Genomic DNA, 20,648 nt, shown 5'->3' on the forward strand with positions numbered 1-20,648 from the left:
TCTCATACCCTCATCACCTGGGAGCTAGTTTCTGGCAGACTGCAAGATTACGGTCTAGGTTAAAGAGCATCACAATTGTACAGTGCTATGCACCAACGGAGACTGCATGTGGTCGCGAATCTTTGGATGGTCCTGTGGAGGATGTTAATGGTCGACTCCTCATTCACGAAGACATGCAGGTGATAAGGGGGAAAATACTTCACTACGGTTTTTAACCGTATCACATCCGCTGAGGTTTCTCCTCTTATGAATAAATTGGCTAGTCACCGTAACTTTCGAATACGAACTGTTCCTCCAAGTAGAAGAGAAATCATTTCGACCATTTATGCACTCAAACGGAGCGGGCTTGACGGTGTTCCCGCAGGGTTATTTATCTATCTTCCCGCAGGGTTATCTATCTATGCAACTGCAGTTCTCGTAGATCAGCTACTTCTTGTGAATCCGAGACCTTTCCCAGAGAATGGAGGAAAGAGATGATCGTAAAGATTTCAAAGAAGGGAACCCGTTTTGAATGTGATAACTGGTATTTGCGCACTCCCACCCGTCCCAAAGATAATAATTAAAATAATCCTGAAACATACTAAAGCACATCTGGGAGGCTTGATCGATAGGAAGTGGCTTGATTTCCGCTCCGGATTCTCCAGCATTGACGACATCAACACCATTCGGATCATTTTGGAACAGTGCCCAGAATTTAGATGCTCGCTTCACTTGTTCTTCGTCGATTTCGAGAAAGCTTTGGATAGCGTGAACAGTAAGAGTGTCTGGAGTGCTTTACGTAAGAGAGGTATTCCGGAAAAACTAATAGCTATTATCAGGCGACATATGATGGCGTAAAATGTCACGTGCTGTAATGTATGTTTCTGCACTAATGAGCAGAGTATCGAACGCGTCTATCAATTTGTATATCTAGGATGCGTTGCTTCTGCCGACGGCGCTACCGAACAAGTTCTAGTTCCATGCATTAACAGCGCTAGATCCGCTTTCACTGCATTGTCTAAAATCAGGAAATACAATTATCTTAACAAGTAGATCAAGTTGAGAATATTACGTGCTAGTGATCTTTCTGCATTGCTATATAGGAGTAACACATGGAAAGTGAACTCCACTGTTACTCAAAAGCCCCAAGTCTTCGTCAATACTTTTCTTCGTCGTATCATCGGAGTACACTCGTCTGATATAATACTATCTTAAATGAAGAATTTGTTCGGCTCACAGGCCTGTGATCGGAAGCCGAAAGTAGTGGTGGATATTCCACGCATTAAGAAGGGGCGACAATTTCATTGCTGGTTACGACCTGCACCGACCGTTTTAAAAATACAAGAAGCTAAAGGAAGTTGTATGTATGTATGTTTTTTTACAAGAACATAACGTACAGTTTGTTGGATACAATGTGGATTTAACGAAAAACGGTAGGCGAATTATAAGAGAAACTGTATTTTCGTATGCAAACTTGAAATTCCGACATAGCTACAAAATCGTCATAATGATCTCGAAAACTCGACTAGTTAATACTTCCTATAAAGCACTTTAGCGTCATATACAGCCACTCTTCGTCGCATGGATTCAACCAGACGCTGGATATATTCGCCTGGATTTTTTTTCTAGTTTTTCGTGTTTTGCTCGCAATAGACTGTTTGCGAAGTCAATCATTGATGCAATCTCACAGGTTCTCAGTAATATTGCAATTCGAGGATTGTAGAGGGATTTCAGGCAATTGAACAATAACTAAAGCCATATTCTACGCTTTCCTCGTAAGATTACTACTTTTGAGAATGTACTATGGAAAGTGACACCTGAGCATGAATCGTCACCGACCTCGCACAAAGCCGAATGAGATAAAGCTACGCGGTACTCAGAGGAAAAGAAGAAGATGGAATTGCTTTCTTTGGCAACGATAGTTTCTGTTTACTCTGAAGGAATTAGTGTTGAAAAGAAATACTTTAAATATGGACCTGATACCTTTACTGGATCCAGGAGTACAGGCAGGCGTGAAATCAGAAGAGGAAATGCTAAGTGAATTCGAAGAAATCTATGAATCGGTTTGGTCACATCCAGACCTTTCGACGACCGATTGGAGAGCCGATTGTGGTCGTATCCTAATAACAACTGAAGGGAAGTATACCGTTACTTGCAATGGGTGCAGTGATCGCTTTGATAGTATGGAATGCTTTGGGATTCATTTGAAAACTGCCCACCCAGACTATGGTGTACAGAAAGATGGCTGGAGTAAAGTCCCAATAAAGGAGGAGGAACCAATCAAAAATCATGAAATTGTAGATAAAGGTAAATATATTAAGTAGCATTGATTAAGTAGGAAATAAAATTATCAAATTATTGAATTAAGGCAGAACCGGTCGTAGTCATAAAAGGACAATAAGAGCCAAAGATATCTTCCAGTTAAAGTATAACCTACCCACTGCTACTTTCGCCTTTTAGTCAACAACTCTATCTTTTCCTGGGAATCTTCTTCGATGAGAGGTCCTCGAGACCGAGATCCTCCACCCTGATTGTTAAAATTATTAGAGGCAACCATGCTGAGACAATTTTGTTCCCAGGACCTAATTGCGGTCAACTTACAATACCAGGTTAATGGCAAGAGAAGAAATGACGTAGTTGCCTCTGCTTACTCTACGATTCCTCGTACCCTCCGCCGATGTAGAACTAAGGGATCTGGCAGTATATGCAGAGTCAAGTAATCTTGAACTGTTAATAGGTTGTCATACGAACAGTCAGCATATTTGTTGGGGCAGTAGCAAAAGTAATTCTAGAGGAGAGAAGCTGTTTGATTTTATCACTTCAGTTGATCTGATGGCCATGAAAGTTCGGTGCGCCCTTACGTTTATGAGACAAAAAAGATGTAAAGCAATTGACCTAACAATCTGCACTATACAGTTCTTAGTGTTGATTAGAGACTGACAGGTGCTAGATGAATTCTCACTCTCAGAATAACGTTACCTGTTTAGCCTTACTATTGCAAGCGAACAGCAACAGTAATACCAAAACAGAATCCTAATAAAACTGGATTGGACGAAGTTAAATGAACTTCTGGGAATGAAAGTGTAGTTTCCTACGTGGCTAAGAGCTCGTTTGATGATAGAAGATCAATTGAAAGTGGTGAGTCGTAGATTTTTAGAGTGGTTTGAAGAGGCTTGCCCTATTACCCGAGGCCATAATTCACTAACTGGACATATGTTGATAATAGGAATTCTCCAAGATGATACGTGTCCACCCTTTAATTAGAAGCGAGAGCCATGGTACATTTTCTATTTCATCAGACATCATATTTTTGGTGCTGCGCGGAAATCTGGCGATAGAAGAAACCGGAATATTCTGTTACCACTAGGATCTGAGAATCTGCGTCTCCCCCTCTTCATACACCCACATACAATGTATATCAAACGATTCCAGTATTTGCATAGATTCCGCGAGTCTCAGACAGATTGTTCCTTATTTATTTCTACGTATTTGGCTTACAATTATAACGATCTCTGCTGAATTCGTAAAAATCTTAGGTTTTTCTATCTTGATTTTTTTCAAACTAGATTAATCGTTCGACCCACTTTGTAACTACGGCAACGAACTTGATGATGCTCGACGGATTAAAGATGCTAAATCCGCTTCAGGTATAGAGGTTTATTAACTTTACTTAAGCAGACATCGGAATGGGATGTATTTTGACGCTTAGATTTCGTATGGATGCACCAATACGATTGTTTTTCAGATTTTTCGGTTGGATAGGTTTTGAGGCCGAGATCTGTTACACTTTTCGGGGCACACATTTTGACCCCTCACTCCTCTATGTTTCACCCGGCATCAAAAATATCATCAGTTTCGAACTACTTACTACTACTACTAATTGAGCTCTTTCGTTTGATACCCCAGACGACCATATTACACTTCCCTTTCACAAGTAGACCCCCTTAAAACCCAGTCTAAAATGATGCAACCCATTTTATGCAAAGGAATTTACAGACCACACGTCCCCATCAAATTTCGTGACAATTGGCTTAGCCATTTCCGACTAAATCGGGTGTGACAGAGAGACAGACATCGAATCGATTCTAATAAGATTTTGGTTCACACAAAGGTGCATTAACACCATAACACAAATGGGAGCCAATGTCAATGATGATGCGCAGAATCCAACTATGATCCTGACTGACAAGCCCCGCCCACCGAACGCTATATTTTTTGTCCCGCAAAACTACAATGTTTGCCTAGGCAAAGTTAACCATAGACTTTATTCCCTTGACATATTTTTTCTTTTAACAATTAATCCAAACCCATGCTACAAGGAACGATAATTTTTGTTATTTTCACAGCAGTTGGTACAATAGATGGAATCGTAACCGAGGTAACTGTCCGAAGGCTTTCAGAAAACTCCAATTCAGAAAAAATCGCCGCGAATGTCCCGAAAAATATTATCATAAAGAAGATTCCAAGGGAAATGAAACTTCCACGCCGCAAAATCTGTTCGGGCAATCCAAGGAAACGTGTGAAAATTACAGCCGATCCTATTTATGATGGAAAACGACTCTTTTGTGTCACATGTGATCGTCAATTACCTTCAAAACAGGCCTTCACGCGACATAAGAATTATCACAAGGGGCGGCTTCGTAAACAGAGAATAACTCATTTGAATCATGGCGGCCAGGAAAATGCTTCAAACGAAACTAAAGTTAAGGATATTGGCGATTACGAGGGCACCATCAGAAACGTACATCCAACGCATCTAAAGTGCCGTTTTTGTCATATGCAATTTGCAAAGCCAACAGAACGTTTCCAACATGAGAAAAGTCACCCTAAAGAAAAGAAGCCATATCGGTGTCCATTATGCCCGAAATCTTTTACCAGAACTACAGAACGCGAAATTCACGAATCTACTCATGGAGAAGATCGACCATATCGTTGTGAACAATGTCCTAAATCATTCCGACATAAGGCAAGTTGTAATCGTCACTTTAAAGAAGTTCATGGTGGACTAAACCCAGGAAATGTAGTATCTCTTCAATTAGAGGACACTACGAAAAATGGGAAACTGATACGAAATAAAATGGTTGTGTTTTCCGAAAGCCCCAATTTCGATGACGAGAAAAATCTTTGTATCACGTGCAATCTTGAATTCGCCTCCAGCGTCAGTCTTAGTACTCATAGGTTACTGCATCAGAGTATGATCTTGAGAAAACAAGCAACATTTTCTTGTGAATTATGCTCGGGACGATTTAAATCAGGCCTGGAATTGGGAGAGCATATCGCAATGTGTCATGGAGAAGAGGTTCAAAAACCCCTACAAGACAATCCAATGAACTCTCAAAGCGAATCTAGTCATGACCGACTTGAGGAGCCAACAGAGTGTTATCTACCCGAAAAGCATACCGAGGAAACTGCTGATCAACCGAATCGTCCAGGTGAACCTTCACATTCTGGCGGAAAATCCTTTCCATGTAAGTATTGCGACATGTTGTTTAGTAAGAAATCAGATTTAGAATCACATAGAAGTACCCACGCCACGACTATAACACATCGTTCAATAAATCCCGGGACTAGCGTAGAGAGACCAAGGTTCAGAAGTACCAACCTTCAGATAAGATGTGTCAAAATTTGATGTAATTCGAAACATAACCAAGAAAGCTGTAGTGGTTAAAGTGACGCTACCTTTGCAATCGTGAAAAAAATGGACCAAAGCGAGTTTCGTGTGTTGATAAAACATTGTTTTCTAATGGGAAAAAACACTGTTCAAGCTCAGCTATGGCTTGAAAAACGTTATCCGGACTCTACTACGTCGAAAACAACAATTTGTATGCTGACTTGAAACGCGGTCGTGCTGATACAAATGATGCGGAACGTTCGGGTCGGCCAAATGAGGCAGTAACTCCCGAAAACACCAAGCAAGTATTGAAAATCGTGATGGGTGACCGCAAAATGAAAGTGCGCAAGATAGCTAAGATGGTGAACATATCAACTGGTAGTGCATTTACTATTTTGCACCAAAAATTGGCTATGAAAAAGATTTTTTCCAAATGGGTGCTGCGTTTACTCACAATGGAACAAAAGCAATAACGTATCAATGAATCGGAGAGCTGTTTGGCACTGTTTACTCGCAATAAACAGGATTTTTTGCGTCGATATGTGACAGTGGACGAAACATGGATTCACCATTTCACTCCGGAGTCAAGTCGACAGTCAGCTGAATGGCGTACGACCGGTGAAAGCCGCCCAAAGCGTGCAAAAACACAACAGTCGGCCACCGAAGTGATGGCGTCCGTATTCTGGGATGCGAATGGCATAATTTTCATTGACTACCTCGAAAAAGGAAAAACCATCAATAGCGACTACTACATAGTGTTATTGGATCGTTTGAAGGCCGACATAGCGAAAAAACGCCCACACATGAAGAAGAAGAAAGTCATCTTTCATCAAGACAACACACCGTGCCACAAGTCAATCAAAACGATGACCAAATTCAACGAATTAGGCTTCCAACTGCTTCCTCATCCTCCGCACTCGCCGGATCTGGCCCCCAGTGACTACTGGCTCTTTGCGGATCTCAAAAAGATGCTCCAGGGAAAAAGATTTGGCTCAAATGAGGAGATGATCGCTGCTACTAAGGCTCATTTTGAGTCAAAAGACAAATCGTTCTACAAACATGGCATTGAAAAGTTAGAGAAGCGTTGGAATGATTATATTACCCTTGAAGGAGATTATGTTTATAAATAATAAAGAATTTTGCCGATAAAATGTTGTTTTCATAGTTAGTCCCGGGACTTATTGAACGATGTGTTACCTATCAACCCTCTGCCATAGTCTGCTATCACCTTCTCTCTCTCCCGGCCCGCTATCATGCTCAGCCTTCTCCCGAGTCGCTATCATCCTCAGCATTTTACCCGGTGCTGTGTAGAGGAGAAGTGAGAGGAAATGATTTCAAATTGCTCTGGGTTTGAGCACAAACATGATAGACAGAACATCGACAAGGATATGCAGCGTGGGCTTGCGAATAACCTTGTGCGAATATTTCACATACGGCTTTTGGAACTACTCTCAAATGTATGGGTGGCAGTAGCAGTAGTTCCAGAATGATATTTTGTTTCCATCTCTGTCTTATCTATGAGATTAGACCGAGGTCGTGCCTCGTCCCTGTTTAGCGCTTTTGATCGGTACACACGGTACGGTTGTGCCAGTTTGTTATTGGGCGTCGTTCACTCAGACGATACACTGTCGTTAGTTTTCTTCTGTGCGCTTTAACTTTAAGGAATTTCCTTGAAACTGGTGCTTCACGTAACGGAATGAATACGATACGAATAACGATAACTCCTTGGATAGTTTGGATCATCCAATGTCAATAATCATAATACCTCGGGTCAACGCTATCAGCCAATGGAGAGCTGCGTTATGAAATTGCTTCACGCATTAACGCAACCTGGATGAAGTGGCGTTCCACAAGTGGTGTCCTTTGTGATCGACGTATCAACGAACGTCTCAAATCTAAAATTTACCGCAATGTTGTCCGTCCAGTCGCTCTCTATGGTTCTGAGTGTTGGCCGACCATAAAAGACAATGAACGGCGTCTCGCGGTAATGGAGACGAAAATGCTACGTTGGACTAGTGGCGTCACACGTTTAGATCACATCCGAAATGAGGATATCCGCGATCGTTATGGGGTTGCACCGATCGTGGAAAAGTTGCGAGAGAGGCGTCTTCGATGGTATGGTCACGCAATTCGTGCAAACGAGAGTTCACTTGCAAAGATTGGTCTGAACATCGAAGTCGATGGTAAACGACCAAAAGGCAGACCTGAGCAACGGTGGCTTGATACGCTGGATGGGGATTTGAAAGCCTCGAGATTACACCCAGATCAGGCATTCGATAGAGCCAACTGGCGAAGCCGATCACGACGAGCCGACCCCGCTTGTGAACGGGACAAAGGCTGAAGAAAAAGAGGATTCTTGCAAATACCGATATTTCGGGAATCACTTGTTCCCTTCATCAGTGCTAACAAGTTTGTAAACTTATTAGCACTGATGAAGAGAACAAGTGGTTCCCGAAATATCGATATTTGCAAGAATAAATATTCACACCAACGAAAAAGAAACAACAAGTTTTTATTATTTCAAATAATTAATCGTTGGAAACACCGCATAATTTCTCAGATAAATGTCTAAAGCTTTTGGCGTGGACATCTCATATCATAACAGATGAAGAATGGGTCGCACACTTTATTCCTTTCATATATTCTTTCTTTTAACAATTAATCCAAACCCATGCTGCAAGGAACAATAATTTTTGTTATTTTCACAGCAGTTGGTACAATAGATGGAATCGTAACCGAGGTAACTGTCCGAAGGCTTTCAGAAAACTCCAATTCAGAAAAAATCATCACGAATGTCCCAAAAAATATTATCACAAAGAAGATTCCAGGGGAAGTGAAACGTCCACGCTACAGAATCTGTTCGGGCAATCCAAGGAAACCTGTGAAAATTACAGCCGATCCTATTTATGATGGAAAACGACTCTTTTGTGTCACATGCGATCGTCAGTTACCTTCAAGACTGGCCTTCACGCGACATAAGAAATATCACAGGAGGCGGCTTCGTAAACAGGGAATAACTGATTTGAATCATGGCGGCCAGGAAGATGCTTCAACCAAAACTAAAGTTAAGGATGAACTTGATATTGGCGATTACGAGGGCACCATCAGAAACGTACATCCAACGTATCTAAAGTGCCGTTTTTGTCATATGCAATTTGCAAAGCCAACAGAACGTTTCCAACATGAGACAAGTCACCCTAAAGAAAAGAAGCCATATCGGTGTTCATTATGCCCGAAATCTTTTACCAGAAATACAGAACGCAACATTCACGAATCTACTCATGGAGAAGATCGACCATATCGTTGTGAACAATGTCCTAAATCATTCCGACATAAGAGAAGTTTTAATCGTCACCTTAAAGAAGTTCATGGTGGACTAAACCCAGGAAATGTAGTATCTCTTCAATTAGAGGACACTACCAAAAATGGGAAACTGATACGAAATAAAATGGTTGTGTTTTCCGAAAGCCCCAATTTCGATGACGAGAAAAATCTTTGTATCACGTGCAATCTTGAATTCGCCTCCAGCGTCAGTCTTAGTACTCATAAGTTACTGCATCAGAGTATGATCTTGAGAAAACAAGCAACATTTTCTTGTGAATTATGCTCGGGACGATTTAAATCAGGCCTGGAATTGGAAGAGCATATCGCAATGTGTCATGGAGAAGAGGTTCAAAAACCCCTACAAGACAATCCAATGAACTCTCAAAGCGAATCTAGTCATGACCGACTTGAGGAGACAACAGAGTGTTATCTACCCGAAAAGCATACCCAGGAAGCTGCTGATCAACCGAATCGTCCAGGTGAACCTTCACATTCTGGCGGAAAATCCTTTCCATGTAAGTATTGCGATATGTTGTTTAGTAAGAAATCAGATTTAGAATCACATAGAAGTACCCACGCCAGTAAAACAGATTACAATTGCAAAGAATGTGGGAAATTATGTAACGGTCACTGGGAACTGCGACGACATATGATCGACCAACATGAGGTGTACGATTTTCCGTGCACCATCAACTTTCTGTCTGTCTATCTGCCTGTCCTTTATCAGATTTTCCACAGGCATTTAGCTCTCTTTCAAGATTACGCCTGAAGCTTTTAGATCTTGGGTAGGTGAAGAAAACGTGTTCTGCATCTTCGGCTGTATCTTGACAATTAGGACAATCGGCCGATTCATCGAGACCGAACCTATAGAGGTACTTCCTTCACCCACCGTGTCCGGTTAAGAACTGAGTCACATCGTAACTCGTCTCACCGTGGTTTTGCATAGCCCACATGCTTATGTCTGGGGTAAGTCTCTGTGTCCACCGGTCATTTTCCGCTTGGTCCCATGCTGTTTGCCATGCAGACAATGACCGCATACACCCACTTTGCTTATTTAGGCTCGCTTCCTGATTCTCATACAGACGACTTGCCTCACCGGTTAGAATATCCAGTGGGATCATCCCCGCAATAGCGCATGCTGCCGGGCGTTTAGCTGATATGCAGCTTGAAGCTGTCTGCGGACAGAGCTGACGACTCGCGCGTTTAGGGCCGCCTATATTAGGAAGCATCCTTGCCAGTATTGAGCTGATAGTGGCCACTGTCTGCCCAGTAAGTTTAAGTGGGGTTTAAAGCTCAGCTTGGTGTCGAATGTTACTCCCAGATATTTCAGCGATGGCTGAGAACTAACAACATGCGTTCCGATGCACAATTTCCCGCCACTTTAAAAAGAGCGTGTCCGGATAGCCGAGTCGTTAGAGCACCAAGCTGTCATACGGAAGGTCGCGTTTCAAATCTGACTGCGGGCAGTGGAGTTTGTATCGTGATTTGATGTCGGATACCAGTCGACTCAGCTGTGAATGAGTACCTGAGTCAAATCAGGCTAATAATATCGAGCGAACGCAATGCGCACATTTCTTCCTACAGTATACTCTAGTGTACCGTTACGGTCTTGCTCTGACACACTTCAAGGCCCTGATCCAACATGGATTGTTGCGCCAATGATTATTATTATTATTTCCGAATTATCACAATCTCGGCAGATGCCGGATTTTACCTAATACTAGCACTAAGTGCCAAGCATTTAGGCTCGGACGATCCTACATACTTAAATACTAAAGGGGCACTGGTGGTTGTGGCCGGTGGTAGGTCAGTGGGAGAATCCGTCGAGTACTCCCCGCAACATCGAGCACGTATGCAGAATGGTGTACTTCTGCATGGTTTGAACCAGACTGTGCGAAAGTCCCAGGACATCAAGGGAAGCCGTCAGGGATTTAGGTACAATACCTGTAGCTGACAATATTATGGGAACTACAACCACCCGCTCGAGACGCCAAATTTCTTTGATTTCCCGAGCCATTGGCTCATAGTTCACCTTCTTCTCCACGTATTTCCGTTCAATGTTGCTGTTATGGGGGATAGCAACATCAATAATATACGCGGAGCGACCCGTCTTGTCAACTAGCAGTACGTCAGGCTTGTTGTGTGCGGTATGGCGATCAGTCAGAACTTGCCGGTCCCAATACATGCTGTAAGCAGAACTATCAAGTACTGCTTGCGGCTCATATCGGTAAACCGGACATGTTCCCGTGATCAGCCCATGCTTATATGCAAGGTTTTGATGGATAACCTTACATACAGCATTATGCCTGGTGATGTATTGCACCGGTGCAATAACAGTACAGCCAGAAATGAGATGGTCCAACGTCTCTAACGCCGAACCACACATTCTGCACTGGTCGTTCTCCACCCGTTCTTTCATGATGAGCTTTTTATAAGCTCGGGTGACGACCACGCCATCCTGAATGGCACACATGAACCCCTCCGTCTCAGCAAAGAGCTCCCCAGCACACAGCCATCTGTTCGACAGATGCAAATCGACAAATGGCTGCCAAAGACAATTCACGTGTTTACCGTGCACTGCCTTCGACTTCCATTCATCGATCCGCTCTTGGTCCGACTTCACCCCACTCAGAGGATTGAAAGATCGATCCTTCAAGTTAAGTGGAGTCAGTCCACAGTCTGCCTTACAGACAGCCGCATGCAAGGGACTCGCCTGCTCTTTGCTGTAAAAATAAGCGCGCAGCGAGTCGACTTGGCGATGATGTTGCGCCGCCACGTTAACCACGCCCCTACCTCCGATGTCACGAGGCAGGTTCATCCGCTCCACGGCAGACTTTGGGTGATGTATTCGGAATTTGGACATAGTTGTGCGTATCCGCCGCTGGACGTTTTCCAGGTCGGTCTTCGTCCACGGCAATATTCCGAATGCATAAGCCAGTGAAGGAATAGCGAATACATTCGACGCGCTCATTTTATTCTTCCCCGAGAGATGCGATTTCAGCACCAGCTTTACACGTCGCAGGAATTCGAACAGCAGTGCTTCCTTCAGATCACCAACTCGAGCACGGGTTCCTTGCAGAATTCCTAGGTACTTGTAGAAATTTGTCTCGGTCATAGCTTCGATGTGGAGGTCACCAATGCTATGTCCGGCATGCGGCTCGTGATGACCTTTGCGGATGGCTTGGATTCGACACTTGTCCAATCCAAACTCCATCCGAATATCACGGCTGAACATGTCTATTATTCGCAACAGACTTCTAAGATGGTTGTCAGTACCAGCATACAGCTTGATGTCATCTAGGTACATCAAGTGTGTCAATTCGCACTTAGCACGTAGGCCATACTTTATTGCAAAACCATGCCCTCTAGCATCATTCAGTAGCCATGAAAGGGGGTTCAGTGCCATACAAAACCAAAGGGGAGTCAACGAATCCCCCTGGAAGATGTCCCTCCGTATACGGATGGGCTCTGAGGTATTAGCACCCTCAGATGTACGGACTGATAAGGCGGTATGCCACCCTTCCACGACTGTCACCAAAAACTTTATTAGTTTCGGATCAATGCGATACAGATGTAGGATGTCGATTAGCCAGGTGTGCGGAACGCTATCAAAAGCCTTGGCATAATCGATATAGCAACTGAAGAGGTTTCTTTGACCTCTAGTTGCTTGTCCTACAACTACCGAGTCGATAATGAGTTGCTCTTTGCAACCCCTTGACCCAACTCGGCAGCCCTTCTGCTCCTCGGATAGAATGTTGTTGGTCTTGAGGTGCGCATTGATCCTTCCACTAATAATGGACGTAATGAATTTGTAGAGGGTTGGTAAGCAAGTGATCAGTCTTGTGTCTGCGGGGTCCTGCACCGTGTCCTTCTTAGGGATAAGGTAGGTAATCCCCGCAGTGAGGAAAGGTGGAAATTCCTCCGGCCGACTCATGACCTCATTTATACTGCGTGCCAACCGACTGTGTACGCTGGTGAATTTCTTATAACAGAAATTCGACACCCGATCCAGACCTGGGCCCCTCCAGTTCTTCGAGCTGTTTATGGCTCGTCGAACTTCCTCTTCGGTAACATCCGCGAAATTCATGCCAGGTGTATTGGCATGGCGGGTGCCTTCGGCGGTGATCCACTCAGCATGCTGGGCAGGTAACCCCCAAAGTCCACCCCAATACTCTTTCGCTTCCGTCACCGAGAACTGTATAGTCTGGGCGCTCTGTTGGGATTCGTTGAGAGATCTGAAAAAGCTCCGCTGGTTCCTCGCGTATGTTGCAGTCTGGACACGACTGGAATAACTTTCGCCATACCGTCGTAACCGACTGCATATGACAGAAAGTTTGTTTTAGTGTGTCCAGAATTTCAACTACGGGTGTCTCACAGGGGATGGCATAGTTCCGGTAAACCCTCTGCACTTTATTTCTCACCCGTCGGCTGGAATTGCCAGTGCTGATCTGAATCAGTCTAGTAATGTCCTGCCTTAGTGAGTCCCGCCGACGTTCCAGACGAATTTTCCATGGTGGATCTCTTTTGTCACCCAAACCAATAACACGAAAGCGAATCTTCTGACCGTGCAATCTGATAGCCGCAACTGCACCACAATACACAAGTGATTGTAGTTGCAGCAGCGACATATCAGCACATAGTCGATGCAATCTCATCATTGATTTGAGATAGAATTCCCGGAGTTGCTGGAGATGCATAGAGCCTAGGAATACCTGGTCTATGCAAAGGATCCATATCCGAGAATTCTATACACGCTCTTTGGAATTCGTCCTGAACCTCAGCTGGACGGTGGAGAAGAGTGCTTCGGCGAGTATTGAACCTGTTACCTGCAGTGCGGCGTGGTGTTGTTGATGCCGCCGCCTCTGCCCCCATCGACTCTCGGTCACCAATTTCCCCGATGACTTCAAGTCGAACACGCTCCCTGATGGTGGCCGGGATTGTGTCGCTGCGAGTAATAAAGCGGTACTGGTCTGCGACTCGCTGCACAGTCACGTGCGCGAATTGCGGGAAACGCTCGACGAATCTCTGGTGCAACAAAGGGCGGTAAGATGTTGTACCCGCCCCCGCCATTATTTCGTAGTAGGAGCGGATGATGAAGAGGTTCATTTCTTCAGTCCATTTCATCCGGTTCCTACGCGAACCTGCTGAAGTGGTCTGCACAGATTGTGGCGAAACAGCTGCAGCAGGCGGAGCTGTGCTCCTGGTCGTCGTGGCGCCTAGACGTCGAACCGCCCCACGACTAGCGGTTTCGACGCCGTGCTGTCCATTATGAGAGCCCGACCCACTCACCAAGTCAGACGACTCCCGCCGGTTATCCGTACCGGACCTCAAATTTCTCCTTCTTCTCATTGTTGGTGGCGCATTTTATCCCTAGCTGCCAGGTGTTGAGATAGCTTCCTTAGTGAGTAATCTGCAAGACTGCAAAGTTCCTGCACTTTCCTCACCTATCCCCTGAGACGCTGCGGTGACGTACAACCATTCAGACTGAAGCTATCCATCCCTCCTCCTTTCACAACCGGGCTTGGGACCGGCTTATTATTATTAAAAGGGGTCATCTATAAAAGGAAAAACTAAAACTCATTAGTTATGATATTTTTATTAACGCTAACCTACGAGAACGGCCGATCGCTAGCTAGGTGAATATTCAAGAGAAGGCAATCCTTCCTCTTATTATCCAATTACTATCGAAGCGAGAGAGTTCGAAATTACTTTTAATCGTTGTAGTAAGAAGACTTTAGAGTCTCTATAAAGTGCCCTGATGTGAGCCAGGTCTCGTTTTCGTTGTGAAACTGGAATTGCCACTTGAGGCGCCACAAATCTTGGCTGCATCGTGCTATTGAGCTATCCTGAAATACTCGTAAGACAATAGGTAATGCTGGCCTGATATCCGGATAGCACTAGATGGGTCACACATAAGAAAGTGCGACAACTGGATTGGATTATGCAATGGAACTCAATAACTTAGGATTGAGTGGGTCATCCTAGAACTCTGCCGCATAGAACAGTCTAGGAGGAGTTCAAGCTTCCGGGCAAATTGTGAAAGGAATTGAAGCACATTGCCCAAATCGTACAGGGACGACGCATATATGCGGTTGGTTGTGGTGCTCATAAACACCGTCGAATTGTTTTGTAGTTTGAATGTTCAGTCCCACGAGCATGGTTTGTGGTCCACATGCCCAGTTACTCCCAAAGCTACATTCGCAACACGATTTAGTTAGAAATAGTTATTAGATGCAAGAATTGAGCATACATTTTATTCCCTTGATATATTCCTTCTTTTAACAATAAATCCAAAGCGGAATGACTGCTCAGGGAACCATATTTTTTGTTATTTTCACAGCGGCTGATACAATAGATAGAATCGTACCGGAGAAAACTGTGTGTAGGCTTTCAGAAAATTTCAATTCAAAAAACACCCTCACCAATATCTCGAAAAATATTACCACAAACAAAAATCGAGAGGAAGTGAAAATTCCACGCTACAGAATCTGTTCGGACAATCCAAGGAAACCTGTGAAAATTACAGCCGATCCTATTTACGATGGAAAAAGACTCTTTTGTGTCACATGTGATCGTCAATTACCTTCAAGACTGGCCTTCACGCGACATAAGAGTTATCACAAGGAGCGGCTTCGTAAACAGGGAATAACTCATTTGAATGATGGCGGCCAGGAAGATGTTCCAAACGAAACTAAAGTTAAGGATGAACTAGATATTGGCGATTACGAAATCCAGGACTCAGGTACTAATATTTTTGAATATTATGAAATATTAACCAATAAAATGGATCTAACTTTCATTGATTCAGTTTACCATGGAGAAAGCGTTGAAAAAATTCATGATGGGGACCGAATGAAAAAGGATATGGATAATTTGGTTGATTCACATTGTAATCCTTCACGGGTTAGATGCATGAATATAAAACCCGAAAACAGTATGTTAACTGAAACCGATCTGACCAAGGAAAGCACAAATATGGTAATTGTTAAATCAGTATTCGCTAACCCAGATGAGGAAACACTATCCGAAGACATCAATCGACAGATTGAAACAGAATCAGAGCAAAGGCTGAATCTGGATACCAAGTTCAACAACTCAAAGAGTCGAGACTCGCTTAGAGACGAACCGACGGACTTCCAGTGCCGATTTTGTAATAAGCACTTTGAAAACCTAACAGAACGGTGCCTGCACGAGGAAAGCCACATCAACGAAAAGGCACCTTATCGGTGTTCAATATGCTCGAAATCATTTACCAGGAACTTCAATCGCAAAAACCACGAACTCATCCATAAAGGAGATCGTCCATTTCACTGTTTAGACTGTGGTAAAACCTTTCCAACTAAGTCATATCTTAAACTTCATGTTCAACGTTCAATGGCGAAAGGATGCGAACTGGAATCGTCTTCGGCAGGAATTAGCTGCAAAACTAGGAAGCTCAAAGCTAACACATCGTTTGGTGCCGATGTTCAATCATCTAGCCAGAGAGAAGTGGCAATTGATTCGTCGAAAGAAAGCGCTACCAAAAATGATAAAACAACTTTCTGCGAAGAGACTAGCTTACAAAAAAAAGGAATAGATGAGGGGCGACAAGTAGAATCGATGTCTAAACGCCGGACCGTATTTACATTTGAACCCAAGTTCGACGAGGAAAGAAATTTTTGTATAACATGCGATCTTCAATTGGGTTCTCAGGAAGCATTCATAAATCATAAGAAAAAACATAGATCGAGTATTCGAAAGTGGAAGATCCGCAATGGCTTGAGATAGCGCAGAAAACATGGCAAAACTGTGTTTTCCGAAAAACCCACTTTTGATGATGAGAAACAATTTTGTATGAGTTGTGAGTTCCCCACTACTATCAGCTTTAAGTATCATAAAAGGATACATAGAATGAAGATTCATGAAAAGCGAGGTAGAACTAGAGCCTTGTCTTGTGAACTATGCTCTGAACGTTACTGTTCGAGAAACGCTTCAAATACAATGTTCGAAAAATGCGTTCTTTGAAAATACTGGGACCGGACTTCTTTCGAGATTCAACCAAATTCACGGTTGGGTGAGAACGAGATGGTATAATAAACAAAACGACAGATTAGTGTTAATTGATTAATTTTATTGCCCGCACAAAGCAGGATGAGAAGAAAAGAAACGAAAAAACGAAACGAGAACGTGAAAACAGTAAAAAAGCGAATTGCGCGTGAAAGATGATAATAAACGTCAAGCGGAGATCTTGATAGAGAACCGCTGTAAATTTACACACCCAGTCAGCGCTAACGTAGAGATAAGATGAGATGAGAAGCGGGAGATTTGAACAGTTACCATTCAGATTTTACTTTAAGGGAGCATATTGTAACACGTCATGGAGATGAGATTCCAGCTTCCCTTAAAGACGATCCAACTTACCTAAAGTGCCGTTTTTGTCATAAGCTATTTGCAAAACCAACAGAACGTTTCCAACATGAGAAAAGCCACGCTAATGAGCGAAAAAAATTTTGGTGTACATTATGCCCGAAATCTTTCACCAGAAGTTCCGACCGCAAAGTTCATGAATCCATCCATAGGGGAGAGCGACCATATCGTTGTGAACAATGTCCGAAATCATTCAGGAATAGGAATAATTTTACCCGTCACGTTAAAGATGTTCATGGTGGCGTTAATGGGAACATAAAGCAGACCAAAATGGTGGTGTTTTCCGAGAACCCCAATTTCGACGACGAGAAAAATTTTTGCATCACCTGCAATCGTGAATTTGCCTCGAAGAGCAGCTGCAACAAACACAAATTTTTACATAGGAATTTAATTCATCCAAAACACCCGACATTTTTCTGTGAATTGTGTCCTGGGAAATTTAAGTCAGACTCTGAATTAAGAGATCATATTGTGACGAATCATGGTGATGAGATTCCAAAGTCTCTACAAGACGATCCAACATACCTAAAATGCCGATTTTGTCATAAGGACTTCTAAGGAAACTAATATCAGTTGCGGAAAATACTAATCGAGACCTTTCATTTGATACCGTACACAATTATATCCGGTGAAAACAAATTATGAATCTCCCCTTTGCATGTATGGGGAGCCCCCTTTAAATTCCGAATAAATTTATCCCACTCGCTTTATGCGTGGGATTTCATAGTTCCCCTTTGTCCACCAAATTTCGTTCGGATCGGTTTAGCTGTTTTGGAGTAAAGTGCGTGTGACAGACAGGCAGACAGTGAATCGATTTTAATGAGGTTTTGTCTTACACAAAACCTTAAAAATGAAGCCTAACTGTTCATACTCAAGGGGATCTTCCAATGTGTTTTTTGCATCAATTGTATCTAGATATAGTGTAGAGTATTTGAGCAAAGTGTTTTTTCAATATTCGGAGTCATTCGGAAATTACAGTGTTAAACAAATAAAGTGGCGTATGTCAGGTTTATGTCGACTGCCGTAATGAAGTGCGAATTTGCCGGCCCGAATGACTTCGCTAAAAAAGAGCAAAAATTGAAGCCAAAGCTTTATATGTGTTTTTTAAGAAACCGAAGGTTTATTGACTAGGTATAACAAATTAACGGTCAGTTAAGATTTTATGGTTAATAACAGCATTCTAATTTTTAAATGTGTTTTTCTCGAAACTACATGTTAAAAATCGGCTGCCATCATAGCCCAAAATCTATTCAGGGAAATGCTTTGAAATTTTCACGACTTATTTAGAATAAATTTCTACGGTTCGCAAACTAGAATAATTACGATTCATTAAGTCGTTTTTTATACATTAAAGAAGCCGTGAAAAACGCCGAAATTTCTAAAAAACAAGTCGGGAAGCCGGAAGCTGGACGCTTCAGATATGAAAAGATTTGTGTATTTGTTTTATAAAAACATTTGAGTCGACATTTGTCCAGTTAGTACCTAGCACGTAATATATATATCTAGTGGCAACCTCTCGATTTTTTTCAGACTTTTTGGTTGGGTAGTTTCTGAGAATAGATCCGTGAAAGAAATTATCACTTTCGACCCCCATGCTCCCCACCTTTCCAGCAAATATCAAAACTAAGACCAACTTCAGAAAGTACAAAACAAGACCTTTCATTTGATACTCCACACGACTATATTTGGTAAAAAAAAATGTACACCCTCCTCGACCTAGAATGATATGACTCCGATGAAGTTCCTTCTCTTGTGGATAAAATGGCTCGTCACTGTAACATGTGGATACGAACTGTTCCTCCAAGCAGAGGAGAAATCATTTTGGCCATCAATGCACTCAAACTGAGTAAAGCCACTGGGCTTGATGGTCTTCCGGCAGAGTTATTCATCGCTACAACTGCAGTTACTGTAGATCTGCTGCTTCCATTCATGCGGAAATCTTGGGAATCCAAGACCTATCCCAGAGTGTGAAAGAAGGGGATGATCGTTAAGATTTCAAAAGAGGACATCCGTTCTGATTGTAACAATTTGAGGGGTATCTGCGTGCTCCCCGCCGTTGGAAAGATAATAGCTAAAATAATCATGGAACGCATCAAAGTACATCTTGAAAGCTTGATCATTAGAGAGCAGGCTACTTTCCGCTATGGATTCACTTGCATCGACTACATCAACACCCTACGAATCATTTTGGAACATTGTGCGGAATTTAAATCTTCGCTGAACCTGCTCTTCATCGATTTCGAGGAGTTTGGTAGCGTGAATAGGGAATGTATCTGGAGTGCTCTACGTAGGAGGGATATTCCGGAGAATCTAATAACTATTAACAGAGCGACATATGATGGCGCAAAATATCACGTGCTGCACCGAGGCAAAATCCCGGAGGATTTTGGGGTCGAAAGCGGAATTCGCCAGGATTGCATCCTGTCACTGATATTATTTCTTCTTATTATCGGTGACGTTCTTCATACTGCCTTACTCGGAGGACGTGGAGGAATTCAATGGACGATGACATCTTTCCTCAAACACCTCGATCACGCTGATGACATCTGTTTCCTCTCCCATTGGACCGTGGTCAATGGCCCTAGATTTGGAAAGAGAGGCAAGCAGAGTTGAACTGAAGATGATCGCCGACAAAACCAAGGTTCTCAGTCTGAGGGATAATCGCATTCTCTCTATTTGCATTAATGAGCAGAGCATCGAAAGCGTCGATCGATTTGTATATCTAGGAGTCGGCGCCGAACTAGATGTTGCTCGACGCATTAACAACGCTAGATCCGCTTTTGTTGCGCTGTCTAGCATCTAGAAATGCAATTGTCTCAACGATAACATCAAATCGCCCTAAGGGCATTTTGCGGAGGACAGTAGAGGACGAGTGCGAGCGCACGCATTTCAGGTAACCGCGAGCGATGGCATGTAGGTTTGATTGATGCGCTATACCACACCAGGGGGTGAAAGGCAAACATATATCAAGGAAAATTTTAATCTTTCAACTCTACCCTATAAGGGGAGGCTTATGGAGGAGGAGGAAGAACGTCCCCGTCTGTAAATCCGCAAAAGTGGGGTACTTTTTCATAACGGTGGGGTTTATCTTTGAACCCCCACCACCACCACCAATGGGAAAGGTGATCCTCTCAAACCCCGCTGACAAATCGCGACGGTCACTCTCTTAAAAAGTTGTAGCACTTCAAACGAGGCGTATTTTGATATCCTCATTAAAAGTTTCATTGGCCAACCCCACTCGCGAAGAGTCAGTGGAATAAGAAGGTTTGTTATGTAGGAGAAAAAAGAAGATCCCCTCTTTCTAATACCGTAGATGCGTGGCGCCCCG

At 43.1% G+C, this 20,648-nt stretch overlaps 2 protein-coding genes across 4 annotated transcripts; both read left to right on the plus strand.

Moving 5' to 3' along the window:
- Positions 1-1,872: 1,872 nt before the first annotated feature.
- LOC119648880 (zinc finger protein 160-like) lies at positions 1,873-17,216 on the plus strand. Of its 3 annotated transcripts, none has more exons than XM_038050772.1 (5): positions 1,873-2,286; positions 4,326-5,447; positions 8,299-9,429; positions 15,255-15,656; positions 15,723-17,216. In XM_038050772.1, the coding sequence occupies exons 1-5, from the start codon at positions 1,950-1,952 to the stop codon at positions 16,679-16,681; spliced, it is 3,951 nt and encodes a 1,316-aa protein (XP_037906700.1). In that variant the 5' UTR covers positions 1,873-1,949; the 3' UTR covers positions 16,682-17,216. The 3 variants fall into 3 exon arrangements, with proteins under 3 accessions (XP_037906700.1, XP_037906701.1, XP_037906702.1); XM_038050773.1 differs by having other exon boundaries at positions 8,302-9,429; XM_038050774.1 differs by having other exon boundaries at positions 4,329-5,447.
- On the plus strand, positions 17,216-17,909 carry LOC119648882 (serendipity locus protein delta-like). Its single transcript, XM_038050777.1, has one exon. The coding sequence runs from the start codon at positions 17,591-17,593 to the stop codon at positions 17,876-17,878; it is 288 nt and encodes a 95-aa protein (XP_037906705.1). The 5' UTR covers positions 17,216-17,590; the 3' UTR covers positions 17,879-17,909.
- The last annotated feature ends 2,739 nt before the right edge of the window (positions 17,910-20,648 follow it).

This window comes from Hermetia illucens, chromosome 2 (genome assembly GCF_905115235.1).
Source record: "Hermetia illucens chromosome 2, iHerIll2.2.curated.20191125, whole genome shotgun sequence".
In the NCBI taxonomy this organism is placed as follows: Eukaryota; Metazoa; Arthropoda; class Insecta; order Diptera; family Stratiomyidae; genus Hermetia; species Hermetia illucens.